The sequence below is a fragment of the Apus apus genome, chromosome 1 (assembly GCF_020740795.1).
Source record: "Apus apus isolate bApuApu2 chromosome 1, bApuApu2.pri.cur, whole genome shotgun sequence".
Classification (NCBI taxonomy): Eukaryota; Metazoa; Chordata; class Aves; order Apodiformes; family Apodidae; genus Apus; species Apus apus.
The window spans coordinates 23340077-23355243 of record NC_067282.1 but is presented as its reverse complement, the minus strand read 5'-3'; the positions used below and the strand labels follow the sequence as shown (position 1 = coordinate 23355243).

Below are 15167 nucleotides of genomic sequence, written 5' to 3'. Positions count from 1 at the left end.
ACTTTATCTCCAGGGGAGATGATGATCAGCATTTCCCACCCAGTTCCTGAGATGTCTTTACTAATTTATCTTAATAACATCTTTGTGTTTCAACTCAGAAGGAAAAAGATCAAAGCAGAGAACAAGGCAGGCACACTCTCAATATTAAAATTGGCCAGAGGCAGTCAGCAGAGCAAGTAAACAGCTCTTCAGCAGTCTGAAGAAAAGCTTGGTCTAGCATGAGCGGTTTTGTGTTCCTGCAAGCTCTCTTCCAAGTTAGCCCAGTTGGCTTGGATGAGCTGCTGCTCACGCTATTTCTTCCAGTCATCCCATCCGTATTGCCCTTTTTCACCCTTGAACTTTGTTAACCAGTAACATTACAAGAAACCTTGCAGTTCTCATTTACTCCTTAAAAAGACAGCACAGAACTGCATTCCTTATGGGAACGGGCTGATCTTACAAGTACACCAGGCAGATCCTGGATTCACTTTAACCCTGAACTCTGGCAGTCTGAGGAGTTTTCACCCATCAGCCTGAGGTGCAGTGCTCAGTCCCATCAGCATAAAATTCAGATCTTAAAGGGTCAGTGTATTTCAGTGTTTCAACACTGTCCCATTTCACTTCAGCCGGAGTAGAGGACTGAGCACACAGGAGTTGGGGAGCCTATGTTTTATTTTATACTCAATACGCCTCACTTGGTACCTTTTCATTTCTGATGGTCCTTTCTGTTTAGACTTTCTCATCTCTGAGAAATGAAATTAATTCACCATAAGTTGGCTCCACATCACATCTTGAATGGAGCAACCTAATTAGAAGAGAAAATGAGATCACACACCTTGTCTTTCTGCATAGGAGCCTAAAACATAACTCCTGCTTATCTTATTGGTTCTCTTTTATATTGAGGAGAAAAACTTGATGCAAATGAGCACTTCAAAGTGTTCATTTTAGCTTCCATTGGAGCTTGACGTTTAAAGTGGACTTTGCTCCCAGTGAGCTCAAGTGCCACTGCAATCTAGTTTAAAAGTGATTTATTTTTTTTAATCAATGAGCATTAGGCCTATCCTGTGCTCTCATCTTGCTCAAAGCCAGAGGTAGACAGAAGCAGCTCAAATTTGATTGAGAATCAATGCATACAAATACAATTTCATGTGCCTGGAAACAACAGAGACACTTCCTGTGAAACGGAGTCAGACCCTGCTAAGCAGCAGCTCTGAAAAGGACACAGGAGGTCACAGCAGAGTGCCCAGGTGTCAGTAGCATATGCTATAACAAAAGGAATACTGCTGGTACCTATGTAGTAGCACAATGAACACAGAAGCAGTACTTCCTCTGCCTTTGGCAGTGAGGAGACTGTTGATCACGGAATCACAGAATTGTCAGAGTTGGAAGGGACCTCTAGAGAACATCTAGTCCAACTCCCCTGCTAAAGCAGGGTCCCCTAGAGCACATTCCACAGGTCTTGAATATCTCCAGAGAAGGGGACTTCACAACCTCCCTGGGCAGCCTGTTCCAGTGGTCTGTCACCCTCACCATAAAGAAGTTTTATCTCGTATTTAATTGGAGCTTGTGTTCCAGCTTATGCCCATTGCCCCTCATATTGTCACTGGAAACTACTTGAAAGAGTCTGGCTCCATCCTCTTTGCACCCACCCCTTACATACCTGCAGGCATGAATAAGGTCTGCCCTCAGCCTTCTCTTCTCCAGGCTAAAGAGTCACAGCCCTCTCAGCCTTTTCTCATAAGAAAGATGCTCCAATCAGTGATGACACACTTGAGCCCAGACCTTTGCTTTGTACCACTGGAGATTGGGAAAGGCATTTGCAGTTTTAGAGTTCTGTCAGTTTTGCAGGTCTCCTCTTCTTTATTCTCTTCCCAAAACTTTGCTTCTGCTACAAACATCTTCTTTGCTAACAGTCAGCCCTTGATGGAGCCCAACACTAAGGGACAATAGGCTCCAAGCAGCTTTTAAAAAATTACATTAGGCAGTTGCAGGTGTTCTTGTGCTAAATGCTTGTCTGAAAGGTAGAGACCAATTCAGCCAGTCCCTTCATATCTACTGCTATTAACACGGAGGAGAGCCAGCACCAGCCCAAAAGAAGTGAGCAATCCTGTCTCTGCTGGACTCCCTCGTGTGTGCTGACCTCGAGTGTATCTAGAGAGAGACACGCTAAGCTGAACCTGGGAAGCTTTAATGAGAAGCAAAGCTTCTTCCTGGGTCACAACCTGACTGGAGAGCAGGACTTGTGGGGTTCTTCATGAAGTCTGTCACAGTGCTGGAAGCAAGCACAGAAGATGGAGTGAGGAATGCAGCCCCATGGCACGTGTGGAGCCTGGCCTCAACTCCATTCCAACACAGCCAGCCAACAGGGATGAGGCCAGTACTGATGCTAATGTTTCCTTTAGAAAAAAAAATCTTTCCAAACACTCAGTATTTTCATTTTCCTTGTGTGTGGTGCCGTTTCTGTCCCTACAGATCTTATTAGTCACTCCCTTCCATCTTCCTTAGATTAATTGGTGAAAATAGGCCAGAAAGACCTAATACAAATTTTAAAAAATTCTTGAAAATGCTGCTGACAGCTAAGCACCACAAAGTGCTCAATATCTGGGCAGTGATTTTGGTTTGGATTTGGTTTGGTTTGGTTTCTTTTTAAGCAGCTAAAAGGACTGCCAGATTCATCACAATATTCAAGGGTTCTGCTGTGCTTCATGTCAAATCCAACAGCCACTGGCCTCTATGGAGCTACCACTGGGCTCATTCAGCCTCTACAGAGCTAGGTGATCAGCCCTAACTACAGTTTTCTATTACAAAGTAGCTTTAATCTCCATGCAAAGCATGTGTCAGTCCTGTTTAATCAGGGAGTAAATTGTGCAGATGAAGTCAGGGTGATTAGCTCTTCTCTCTACCCTTGATATCCCCTCCACAGGAGTGTGTTTACAGAATACAAAAAGTCTGGAGAGTAACACCAGACAGGTCAGCCACAGCACCAGCACAGACTGAGAAATTGTTCCCTGCTCATGGCCTTGGGAGGGCTGATTCCACTCCTTTATGTGGAGAAGTGGACTACATCTTGCTTCCAACTGTCCACACTCAGGTTGGGGTCAGGCAAGCTCCCAGAGTCACAAGAGCTAAGTGCTTCCAAAACAGTGTGGATTTGTGGGGGAGGCTGAGTATCTTCACACAGAAGATCTGCTCTATTCTCTGGCACATCCTGGGTCTCCCGCAGGGACAGTTGAGCCCTTGTCTCCATCACGGACGGCACTGTGCTGATTTGAAAATCCAGGAAGGGCCATCTCAGCATAGGCACTTCTCACAGCCACCTCTATTGAGAGGGGATAGACAGTCTTTTGAATCCTGTGCTACCACTGGAGAAGAGTGTATCGCTGTCTCCAGTAGCACCTCCAAACAGGTCAGCATCAACCTGCACTTGGTCACTCCCACACAGGACCATCAGTGGTCCCTCTGGACCCAGCACTAGTGACCCACAAGAACCTCACCCTCCAGTTCCCTCTCTGGCTGCCTTACCAGGAAGAGAACCAGGATTTCATGGATGAACTCACACAAGTGACTCCCAGACAGTGCATTTTCTTTTGGCTAAAGTACCTTTTATTTGTGCATCCTTCATAATTTCAAAGAGCTATGCAAGTTTTGCTCTGAGTCTTGTACCTTAAGGCTTCCTTCCCAGACATTGGACCATTTCTATGACACCTCCTTGATATCTCAGTAACTTCAGTCATTAAACACCAACACGGAACAACAGGTTACACTTACAATACCCACCAGTGTCTATCCAATAGAAAGGTCACACCCCTACTAAAATTTGTGTATTTCTATGTTGTAAAACTGAAACTGATGTTTTACTCACCGTTTTAGACAACCTGAAGGACAACAATCTCTTCCCAAGATCTGGTTGGGCTGCTCATTTTCTGAAACCCAGTCACTCATAACATTTTCTTGGGAAATACTGTACTTAATAGATTATCTTTCTAGCATGAAAAGTGGCCCTCTGGAAATCACGAGTACTTTTGACTTCTTTCCCTATGGTATCAGAGAAAATAGGAGCGAAGAAGGAGAAACAGAGAAGTCAGTAGAGGGAAAATTATGAAAAAGGCTTCTACTCTGAAAAGCAACTAGGAGTCATTTATAGTGACAACCTTTGGGGTTTGGGGTTTTTTGGCGGGCTGGTTTTTTTTTTTTGGGAGTTGGTTGGTTTTTTTAACATAGAAATCATGTGCTTCCATGCTATAATGCCAAACAGTGATGCAATATGTTGGAGAGCTGCACTATATAGTGTGCTTATCTTTGCAATATGTGATAAAGTAACTAACCTGCAAAGTGCCCTTCGTGTGTCTATGTATATGTATTCTGTTCCAAGGTTATGCTACTCCATACAGTTTTAGTTTTCTTAACTGTGTTGTTAGCTTTTTGGTGCAAAAAATGGAAACAAACGTCACTTGGTTTGCTTCTCCCCTCCAACATGATTAAGGAAAGCAGAACAGCTTTACAAACCAGAGCCATTAACGTTAATATAATACGCCAGGTACCGGCTGAGATGGTTCAGCAGCTTCACAGACAGAAAAGAAAAAAGCTGCACACCTCCTGCTTCCAGCCTTTCCCACCCAAGGCTGCACCGAGGACCCAGGTTTCAGCAGCCTCCAGGAGGGGAGCAGCGCGTTGAGCTGCTCGCGGTTTGCAGGAGCGCGTCTCGTTTGCAGCCTGCGTGAAAGTGCTGGAAACGTGACCATCCGGCTGTTCAGGTGGCAGCGGATGGAGCTCTGCACCGCAGCGGCCTCCCGCACGCTGTGGCAGGAACGGGCGGAATATTCGGGAGCCGTTCTCGCTCCCAGGCTGCGGTACCGGCAGGCATCAAGATGCGTCCTGTGTAACGGAGGGAGGGAAAGAACAGCTCAACGAAGACATCCCAGAGCTTTCTACAGTTTGGAGTGAAGTTTTGACTCTGGCACATCGCCTTGTAAGACCTCGCGGCTCCCGCCGTTAAACAGCCCGCGGGCGGGCTCCGCCCCAGGCGCCGCTATTCCCTCCGGGAACGGGAAGCCCGGCGCCCGCCCCTCCCCCGCCAGCCAGCTCCCGCCGCGGGGCCGGCGGCGCCACCTGCCGGCACCCACCCGCAGCACCCACCCGCGGCACCCACCCGCGGCACCCACCCGCGGCACCCCAGCTACGGCACCCACCCGCGGCACCCCACCCGCGGCACCCCACCCGCGGCACCCCACCTACGGCACCCACCCGCGGCACCCACCCGCAGCACCCACCCGCAGCACCCACCCGCGGCACCCACCCGCGGCACCCACCCGCAGCACCCGCACCCACCCGCGGCACCCACCCGCAGCTCACCTCAGGGGAGCGCGCCGGGGCCGTCGCTGCCCTTCTCCCTCCCTCCCCCGCCCACCCGCGGCCGCTGGTGGCAGCTGCCCCCGGCGCGGTGGCCCGACCAGCCGGGGCCTGGGGGCCAGGCTGCCTGCCCCACAACACCCGTGACAAGTCACAGAAGTAGGAAACGGGCCTCGCACCTTCCCCTGCCGTCAGTCTTCCCAGGAACAGCAGCCAGCAGCTCTCGGGAGCACCGCACCCCCCTGCAACACGGCGCTGACAGCCGCAGAGCACTCAAACCATCATCGTCCAGGGAGTCACAGTTTTACTTCCAATGCACCTTCCACACCTTGAGTTGTTCACCCTTACATTCTGGCCCTTCTTCTTCCCGTGTTCTTTCCCCTTCAGCCGCTTTCACCTGATCCAATATCACCCCACCAAAACTATACCTGCTGCTCTTTACGAAGCCTCAGCATTAAACCTGTTCTAGGCTAGTATTACGTTACAAACTCCCAAGCATTTACCTGAAAAAAAGTGAAAATGTCTGTTTCTGAGAGGTGTGTGTGCCACTAAAATCCTTGTTAATTTGCATCCCTAAGGAGGTCCTTCAACACAGTAAGCAGCAGCCCGTGAAAACCCCTTGATCATTTATAAACACAGGAGAAACAGCTCTGGGAAACATTTGTCTAACTAGTGGTCCTAATGGCATTTCCATTAGCTTGCCCCACATCCCTTGCTCTTCCTGTCACGTTAGATTACACCAGAAGCTCTTACAACAGCGTTTTCCTGCACGTTCCCCCCATCTTGGAGCATGGAAGTGCAAATAATAAATCCCCATTGAAGGTTTCACCCAAGAGAGTAATAGAGCACTAGACTGAGACTAGTTATTTCTTAGGGAACAAAAATGGGATTATTTTTTTTAAACAAAAAAAAGCACATGCATTGGTTGGGAGATCTGGGGAGTTACAACCTAAGAGATACACACAAAGAGCGTGTGATCTCTGCAGGGCTCACCTTTGCCAGGCCGTAGCCTTCAGGAGAGCAGGAGAAGCTCTGGCCAGGCTCTAGCCCCAGGGTCAGGTGTGCAAGACTGCATGATCACAGACTTACTAAACTCTAAAAGCCGCAGCATTCTCTGTGGCTCAGTTCTCCTACCCCATGAGTACGACGAGATCTCTAATTATTGTTAACAGGGAAGGGTCAACTGAAGCACCACAAGACTTATATTTACATACATGTTTTCATTCCCTCTCTGGAGCAGATGATAATTTCCTGGATATTTCTCCTATATATAAAATGTGAGGAGCAGAACAGTATTTGGGAATTGAAAATGTGTTTTTTTTGACATTTGGAAATCCAGCCTGGTGTAACAATCACCAAAATAAGTATGTTTGACGTCAGTTATGCCACCTGCAATATTTGCTCAACTGTTCGTTCATGGAGACAGAAAAATACAACAGAAGATAAACCTAAAGAAGATAGTTACAGTCTGATATTTCCTTTTCCTTCCAGCACTCCCAACCCCCAGGTCCTGCTGTCCTGATGGGCAGAGAGAGTAACATGCCCAAACCTATAGTGAGCTGACAGCTACTTCACTCTGCTTGCAGAGCCCACATTCATAGATACACAAACACGGTTACACAAGTTTGTAAAAAATATACCATCCTTTTAGAAAAAAGGTGCTTGCAAATAACATACCTTGAACTTCTCACTGCCAACACTTTCCTAAAACTGATTTTTAAAAAATTTTGCCTTGTAACTTTTCTGAACTGTGCCCACTGCCACAGATTTTACAGAGAGTTCGTAGTAAATGATAATTTAGCGTGGGATAAGTAATGTCTACACTAGACTTATCCCAGTTAGGAGCTGTTGGTCTCATTGGAACTGACCCCTCAAACTACCTTGGCTCAGAAGGATCTGATTGCTGAGGCCTTTTCTAAAGCAGGAGAGGGACAAATACATGGTTTGTAATTTTGACTGTCCTGCTGCTGCTAAAAGAAGCCAAGAAATTTCTATCACAATAATATTTAATTCTACTTGTCACTACTATCCCCAAAGACTGACAGAATATGTATCAGAAAAGAACAAAGATTCTGATTTTAGTTAAAAAAAAAAAAAGTGTGGGGAGAGGGAAAGATACAAAGAGGAGAGAAAAATGAACTTTAATTTTTTACATAGTTATACTACTTTCTGACAATGAATTTCTATGCCAGGCAAAGAAGATGAATACCCTTGGCTAGTTTTTTATGTTGGTTTGAAGGACTATTTGGTTGTACTAACTGTGATTTAGAGACAACAACTATGAAGGAAAGTTCAAAGGTGTCCAATTACAATCTAATTCTGCTCTGTCTAAATTAAATATTGAAAGGAATTAGCCCAGCACACTGCCAAACTCTGTGAAGGAAGAGAATCTACCCGTGGATCTGCCTCAGCACAATGACAACAGATATCGATCATTAAAATGTCTCCAGCAATGCTCATAGTAAATCAAGGCTGAATTTGCAGCCCTGTCCCACCATGAAAACAAACAAAAAGATGATGATAAAAAAGACCCTTTTTCACTGCTTTGTCATGCACAAATAAGTTTTCTGGAGCTGCCTAGTTAATCAAGGCTTCCATGTGCACATCTAAAGATCCTTGTTAACTGCATTTGCTGGATTAGAGGCAGCATTGCCTGCTAGAGGGGACTGAAACCAGCCAGTCTGAACAAACTTGATCTAGTCCAGAAACCAGCATCAGCCTGTAGCACACGGGACAAACAGCTACACCTTCAGAAGACAACCCACATGGCTATCATTTGTGGGCTGCAGTGGGTGCTTTGCCAGCAAGGAAAAAGAGACTTTGCACAGTTGGAGGGATGCTAAAAGGAAATGTCTGCACTTCTGAATAGCTGTACACTGGGAATATCATTTCTGTCACACTGGGAATACGGCCTCTTGCATGCTGCCCCACTTTTTCCCTGCTCCCTCTTGGCACAGAAGACAGGATCCATACTGTCAGGGTGACTAACAGGAAAAGGACATGGACAGTGTCCATGGACAATGGACAAGAACCTCTTTCAGAAGTTACAGTAGGAGTCAAGAGAGGTTGTGGGTTTGTTTTGGAGACCAAAGAGAAAAGCAGAAGTCCTGGAAGGACAGGGAACCACAGTCATTGCTATTTACTGAAGATGAGGATTATCTCTTTGGAGAGAGAAGACAGGCATATCCTCAAGCAGTTATCTCGTCTGGGAAATGACACAGTTCTAGACAGATCATTTTCAAGTTTATTTAACTTACAAAGAGACTGTGAAAAAACACAGAGCATCAGAACAAATTTAAACCATCTGTTTGATCATCTTGCAAACTGTAAACATTGTCTTTGAGAAAATAATCTTACTTCAGAATAACAATGTGCACAGATTTTACTTAAATCTGGGTAAAAAGGAACTCCCACTAAGTCAGATGGAAAATACCCACAGGATAAGTCAGTATTTAAATTATTTTAAGTAATAATTCCTTCATCAGCTTCTTCTAGGAGTACCCAGGAATATATGCCCCCTCCAGCTCCCTTCCACACCTCCCTGGACAATTGTCCTACCCAGCACCATGCAAATTCATCATCACACTGTTTATCTATTTAAAGCCCTTGTGCAAATTACATTTCTTGCCCTATACTTCCTTTTTTCATATAGATTCGGTAGCATCCACATTTATTCTTTCCTGAAGGTACCAAAGTTTTAAATTACTGCACTGCAATCAAAATTATTATCAGATGATTGAATATTTTTGCCTTGTCTGCATATTGTGCTTCTAAACTATTTCTTATGATCCATAATGCACACCTAAGAGAGAATGCCTGCCCATAAAGCGGAGGCACCAGACTTGCTCTGTCTTCTCCTAACTCAAAAGCCCCTTTATTAGCGATTTCACTGGTTTAAAATAACAAGGAAGAAAAAAGTTCACGTTAAGGCCCACTGGCCACACTGGTAATATAGCCTCATGTCTTTTCAAACAGCCTATTTTTTTTTTCTCACAACAATAAGATTAATTTCCTAAATAAAAAAAATTTAAAAGATTCAATATATATATATATAAGATTGACATTAATCTAAAGCAGCCTTTCAGAAACAGTGCCAACCCTAAAAGATGTTAACAGTCTTGGATTTACAGATACAGATGTTCAAAACAGTAGCAGAAACTACTTTCAGAATGTGATTGGTTGTACCTGCACACTCCACATCAAACCAGGCAAATTAAAATACAGAAATCTTGCATAGGCAGATAAATCTCACTGCCATTACAGCATGGATGGGCTAGCTCAGCAGAGCCCAATGGGGGTCTGCAGGCCAGACTCAGCCTGCAGGAGCTTTCTGCCTGGCCTGGTGCCTCTTTCCACTGGAGGAGATGAGGAACAGCTGCTGAGGCAACGAGCAGTGCTAACAGCTCCTGCCTGTGCCTGCCCCACAGGCTGGTGCTCACCTGAGGAAGGGGCAGGGCACAGACACTCCTGCACTTCTCCCTTGGGTGGGAGCAACCTCCTGCCACCATTTCAGCACAGCAGCCGTGAGCAGGACACCCCAGACTGGGGTGCAGCTTCTCAGCTCCCCAGATCAGGCCAGCAACAAGTTGGCTCCCAACCACTCTCTCACCCTCAGCCACAGGGCATCCCAATGTGAAGATAATATTCAAGCTGAGAGAAACTACCAAAACATTTTGAGCTGTTATGATTCACTCAGTCCTTCTCTCCATCACTGATTACAGCACGTATGTCTCAAATCTCTCAAAGTCTGGTGTGCACATCTGTACTAAAGTATCCAAGAAAAACAAAACAGGATGACATCATCTACCCCAACAGAATCACAGGCACACGGAGGCATTGTTCACAGCAACAAGAAATGCAGAAAGGGGGCTTTGGCACCTTTTTCATTGCTATTCGGCCATCTATAAAGTCATTCACACAATCAGGCCTGTTTCCAGGCCCAGAAACCTGAAGAACCAACCTTTAGAAGTGTATATTTACTTAGGAAAAATAAAATCAAGAGTATGAAGCCCATCTTATTCATATTAAAAGCTGAGACAACATGGAACAAACAGGCACAGAAGTGTAAGCAGACAACAGCACCACAGGCTGAGTGAAACCCAAGTCAAAGTATCAGATGCTGAAAGGCTGATCATAAATTTTATAGAAGTCAGCCAGGAAGAAATATGCTTGTTTTTAACTGAAGTACTTGGGGGTCCTGCTGACAGAGCGGCCTTACCAGTGAGGTCTTTCCTCTTCAGGTGATACAAGCCTACACAGTTTTGTATTTGATTATTTAGGAGCAGACTATCACAGCATTACAGTCATTCTATATGTGCTGCTAGCTAATTACCAACTCGTAATTTAATTAAATACTACACTGTTCATGTAAGTGAGAAATGCATACACCTTCTTTAGGTACAAAAATCTGTTTCACTGTTTGAGTGAAATACAGATTGCTCTTGGACAGTTTGCTGTTCCCACTGGAAAAATAAAACTAACCATCTTGCTGATTTTGGTGTGTGCAGAGAGGTTGGTTTGCAAAACTGGTCATTTCATCTTTTAGGAGTAAATGGACAGGAGCAATTACCTACAAAAATTCCAGGTTGATAGTTAAGAAGCAAATGTAGCTGTTGTGGCGTACACTTTTCAAGGCCTAAGAAAACTCTGACATCCAACATTTTGTGAGAATTTGCATGCAAGCAAGGTAATAGAGCTGTGGAGGAATGTGGGGGTATCTAATAGGTGGAAGGTATTTAACAAGAAGCACAGGCGGAAAGGGAAACTGAGCAGTTTCAGATAAAGAAATTATTTCCTAGGTTTGGCTAATGAAGTGCTGGCTCAGCTACGTGTCTTACACTGTGGCCAGCGCAGAGACCTCAGTCTTAGATGGTGCTCATGATCCTAAGCAAGAGGTATCAGCTGTCAGAGGCAAGGAAGAACAGCCAGCACTTAAAGGAAACACAGGCATGAGGAAGCACAGTCTCTCCTCCTCCCATTTCCTACCATTTTAGACTTTTCTTGGGGAAAGGCAGAGGGTGTAATCCCTGAAGTAAGAATTAAACTTCTCCCATAGCTAGGGAATTTTCTTGATACCTTCAAGTGGTTTATCATTCATGAGCAAGACTTTTGGCATTTTAGTAGATGCCTTCATTAAAACAGCAGCTCAGTGCTCAAAAAAGAAAACTCAGTGATAGGAATTAGTAAAAGGAATAAAGAGCCATCACTATGCCAAAACTGGGGGCAGTTCCAGTCTCCTCATGAAATAGCAGAACTGGAAAAGTTTTCCTATCCTTGCTGTCTTCTTTGAAAGACATGGGATGGCTTCTTTATGGCCTTCAAAGATACCCAAAACACAGATAACTGGAGCAGTATTGTAAAGGTCTATGCCTCTCTCCCCAGCAAATGCCAGTCCAGCCATGAATTCCTCTGCTTGACACTGACACCTCCTGCACCTTAAAAGAAACCCTGAGCTGTCCTTATGGGAAGGAAAGTTAAAATTCTTGCCAATAACTATTACATACTTAACACAGGAAAAGGCCTGTGGGGTTTGTTTTGGTTTTGGTTTTTTTTCTTCAGTAGATAAGACCTGTGATGGAGAAGGGACACACAGACACCCCTAAAGACTCCTGTAGTAGTGGAAACAGTCCTGCTTATGGCACTGTCTCTGCTTAATAAAACACCTCATCTACCCATGAACATAACTCTTGGGAGTCTCAAGTGCTATAGGAGAGGACTGGGTGGGAAAAAAACCCAAACTATGCGTTCAAATAAAACCTGGATTTGGCCAATTTAAAAAGGGATAAAATGACCACTGGAGTGAAGGCAATGCAGTTTCTGTTCCAGATGCTGGGGCTAAAATGTTGTCTTCCTACGATGGAAAAGGAAAGGTCTAACATGCTCTCTCTGCTCTAAGCAGCCACACACATTGCAGTAGCCAAAACACTAGCATCCCTCTTGCAGGGGAAGAATATGCCAGAACAATGACGAAGCTCAGATATCCATACTCCTTGGCCCTTGTACAATGTGATAAATCATCTACAAATCTTCAACTGTAGCAAACACTCAACTTCTTATGTAATTCTCTAGCACTTCTAGTGCTGGCATTGCAGGTTCCCTGGAAAATAGATTGTAATATAGAATCACAGAACATTTGAGGCTAGAAGGAACCTCTGGTGGCTAAAGTCCCCTACAAGGACCAGAGTTCGCAAACATGAAGCTTATTCCAGTTGTCTGAAGAAAGCCTCAGCTACTACTTCTGGCTAATCAGGCAGCCTGTAGTCACCCATGGTGGCCGGCCTGCAAACCCTGACCCATAAGCTCTCAGCTGGCTCTTCATCTATCCCACACAGAGCTCCATGCACCCCTGGCTGCACTCACAGGTCAACTCCCCCTTCAAGCCTTCCTGTTCAATCCTTCCTTGAGAGCTTGTATCTATCCATGGTGGCACTCCAGCCCAGCTTCCCTAGATACCAGGTTGGGTCAGTAGATGTAGTCTCCCACTGCTACCATTTACTGCCTTCTCCCAGTGCTGCCAGCTGAGGTACTGAGTTGCACACTGGAGGGAGCTTCCAGCTCCTAGTCTGCTGCCAGACATTGAATCTCTTCCTGAGTAGCAGATCTGTAGCGGGAGCAGGAGCCATGCTCCTGGGGGCAGAAGCCACTAGCTCCCAGCCTTTGTTGTAATGTGAGTCCTGTGTTCCCACCCAACAGATTCTGCATGGACCTCCTCGAGTGCAGCTTTTGGGGGCTTCAGGCTTTTATACCTGCAGGGTGCTGGAGAAGGTCTGGTTGATCTTTCTTGTCACCCCTAATACTGTGCAGCCACTGCCTTCCTCCCACAGCTCACAGCTCTGCTATTTTGGCAACAAAGACTCTCCCAGGCACCTACCTCCTGTGGGCAGAAGCCCATCTCCCCAGCCCTGCTGAGAGGTCCCCAGTGTCCCCCAGCTCCAGCCCCCTGGAGCTGCACTGGGGCTGTGGAAGCCAGAGGAGCAGTTGGCCCAACGCTGCTGGGGTCTGTGCCCTGTGGCACCTCCTCACCACCACACAGCACGTGTCTGCTGCTCACTGGGTGGTCCCTGGCCTGACCTGACCACATGAAAATAATTCTTCACTTATTCAGATCCAAAGTCCACCATGTATCTTGAGATTTGAATTTAGGACTCAGTGGATTTAGGAGAACCATTAAGCCCACGGCCACACAAGGCCTTGAATATATGACATGACTTACAATAACACAAATTGCATTAGCACAACTATGCACACATTTGTGGTACTAAGAACTAGAAATCAGCTAGAAGTAAAAATCAGATTTCAAGCTGCCTGCATGTGTGCAGGCATGTAGATATATATAGGCTTATATACATGCACAAAAGTACAATCAGCTATTTTGAACCTCCACTTAAATATAATCACAAGTCAGCAAAATTCAGATCTATTAGCTTTGTGTTTCTTATCGTCAAAACTAGGCTAACACTCATCTACAGTGATGCTAAATGGCAGGTGGAATAAAAATTGAATGCTATAAGAGAGTGACCTAAATTTGTCAAGCCAGGAAAAGTTTCCCTGTTTCATGATTCCCACTTCACAAGTTATGTTGTCACAGGAATGGGATCATAAGATAATTCAGGCTGGAAGGGACCTCAGGAGGTCTCTAGTCCAAAATCCAGTTCAAAGTAGGGTCAGCCATGAGGTCAGGGCTTTACGCAGCTGGTTCTTGAAAATCTCTGAGGAAAACTGTATAATCTCCCTGGGCAATGTATTCTGCTGCTTGACTGATCCCATTCTGGTCAGTTTGTCTTCTTAAGTTTCTCCTTTCATCCAGCCTTACAGCCCCAGGATCAGCTTCTGACCTTGCCTCCCTTCCTCTCACCATGCATTACTGTGAAAAGCCTGGGCCCATCTCAGTAACCTCCCTGCAGGTAAGGGCAGGCTGCTCTTGGGTCTCACAAAACCACACTGAAAGCCCAGCTCAGTCAGCCTCCCCTCACAGGGCCTCTGCTTCAGGCCCTGACCATCTTCGTGGCCTTCCACTGACCTCACAGGAATTTCATTCTTTTATGTTCTGGAGGTGCCAAAACTGAGCAGAGTATCTAGATGTGGTCTAAGAGTAGGGGATAACCATCGCCTCCTAATCACCTGCTGGCTTTGCTCCTGTTAATAGATCCCACAATGCTGTCTACCAACTGCTGCAGGTCATTTTCAGCAGATCAGCTGCCCAAACCATTCAGTCTTATATTTGCTAAGGGCTCTTCCTGGGCAGAGGCTGCACTTCGCATTTTATTTGTCCTTGCTGAATTTCATGAGATGGTCACACTCCTTCAAGGATTCTAGGTGCCTCTGAATGGCACCACCTTGATTAACCCCCTCCCATTTTATACAATCTGGGAACTTCATGAACAAGCACTCTGCCATCTTCTTCAGGTCACTAGTAAAGGTGTTATGACACATACCAGGACATCTTTCTACCCATCTGGTTGATCAAAAACTCTTAAGCCTGGAACTAGGCTAGGACAGGTGCAAATCTTCACATTTCAGTATAAGCAGCCAGAATACCCATTCCCTATCTCATTTAATTTAAATATGGCCTGGATTGAAATGCTCTATGAATCACCACCTGAACCACGACCAGGAGGGAGCTTAGCTTGCAGCTTCTTCCCATCCCAGGAATCACATCTTCATCTCCCCTCTCCATCTACTATGGCACATTTAAACCCGTGACCGGCCTGAATCTCGATCGATGCCTGTTCTCTATCTCTGAAACCCCCTGTTTCTCCCTTGACCTCTTGCTCCACCTCAGCAGTAAATCACCAAGCCTTTCATCCCAGATGTTCAAAAGTGCTCCCTTAAGATACAGG

The 15167-nt window shown here is 45.7% G+C and overlaps 1 protein-coding gene across 1 annotated transcript in view; it reads right to left on the bottom strand.

Annotated features, from left to right (window-relative positions):
- The window catches only part of KL (klotho), a 155544-nt gene extending 149077 nt beyond the window's left edge, over positions 1–6467 (bottom strand). Inside the window, exons 1-2 of the mRNA XM_051608490.1 lie at positions 6463–6467; positions 4596–4854 (exon numbers count right to left, since the gene is read on the bottom strand). Coding sequence (XP_051464450.1) covers positions 4596–4854; positions 6463–6467 — 264 coding nt within the window. The remainder of the gene's footprint in view (positions 1–4595; positions 4855–6462) is intronic.
- Positions 6468–15167: the final 8700 nt, after the last annotated feature.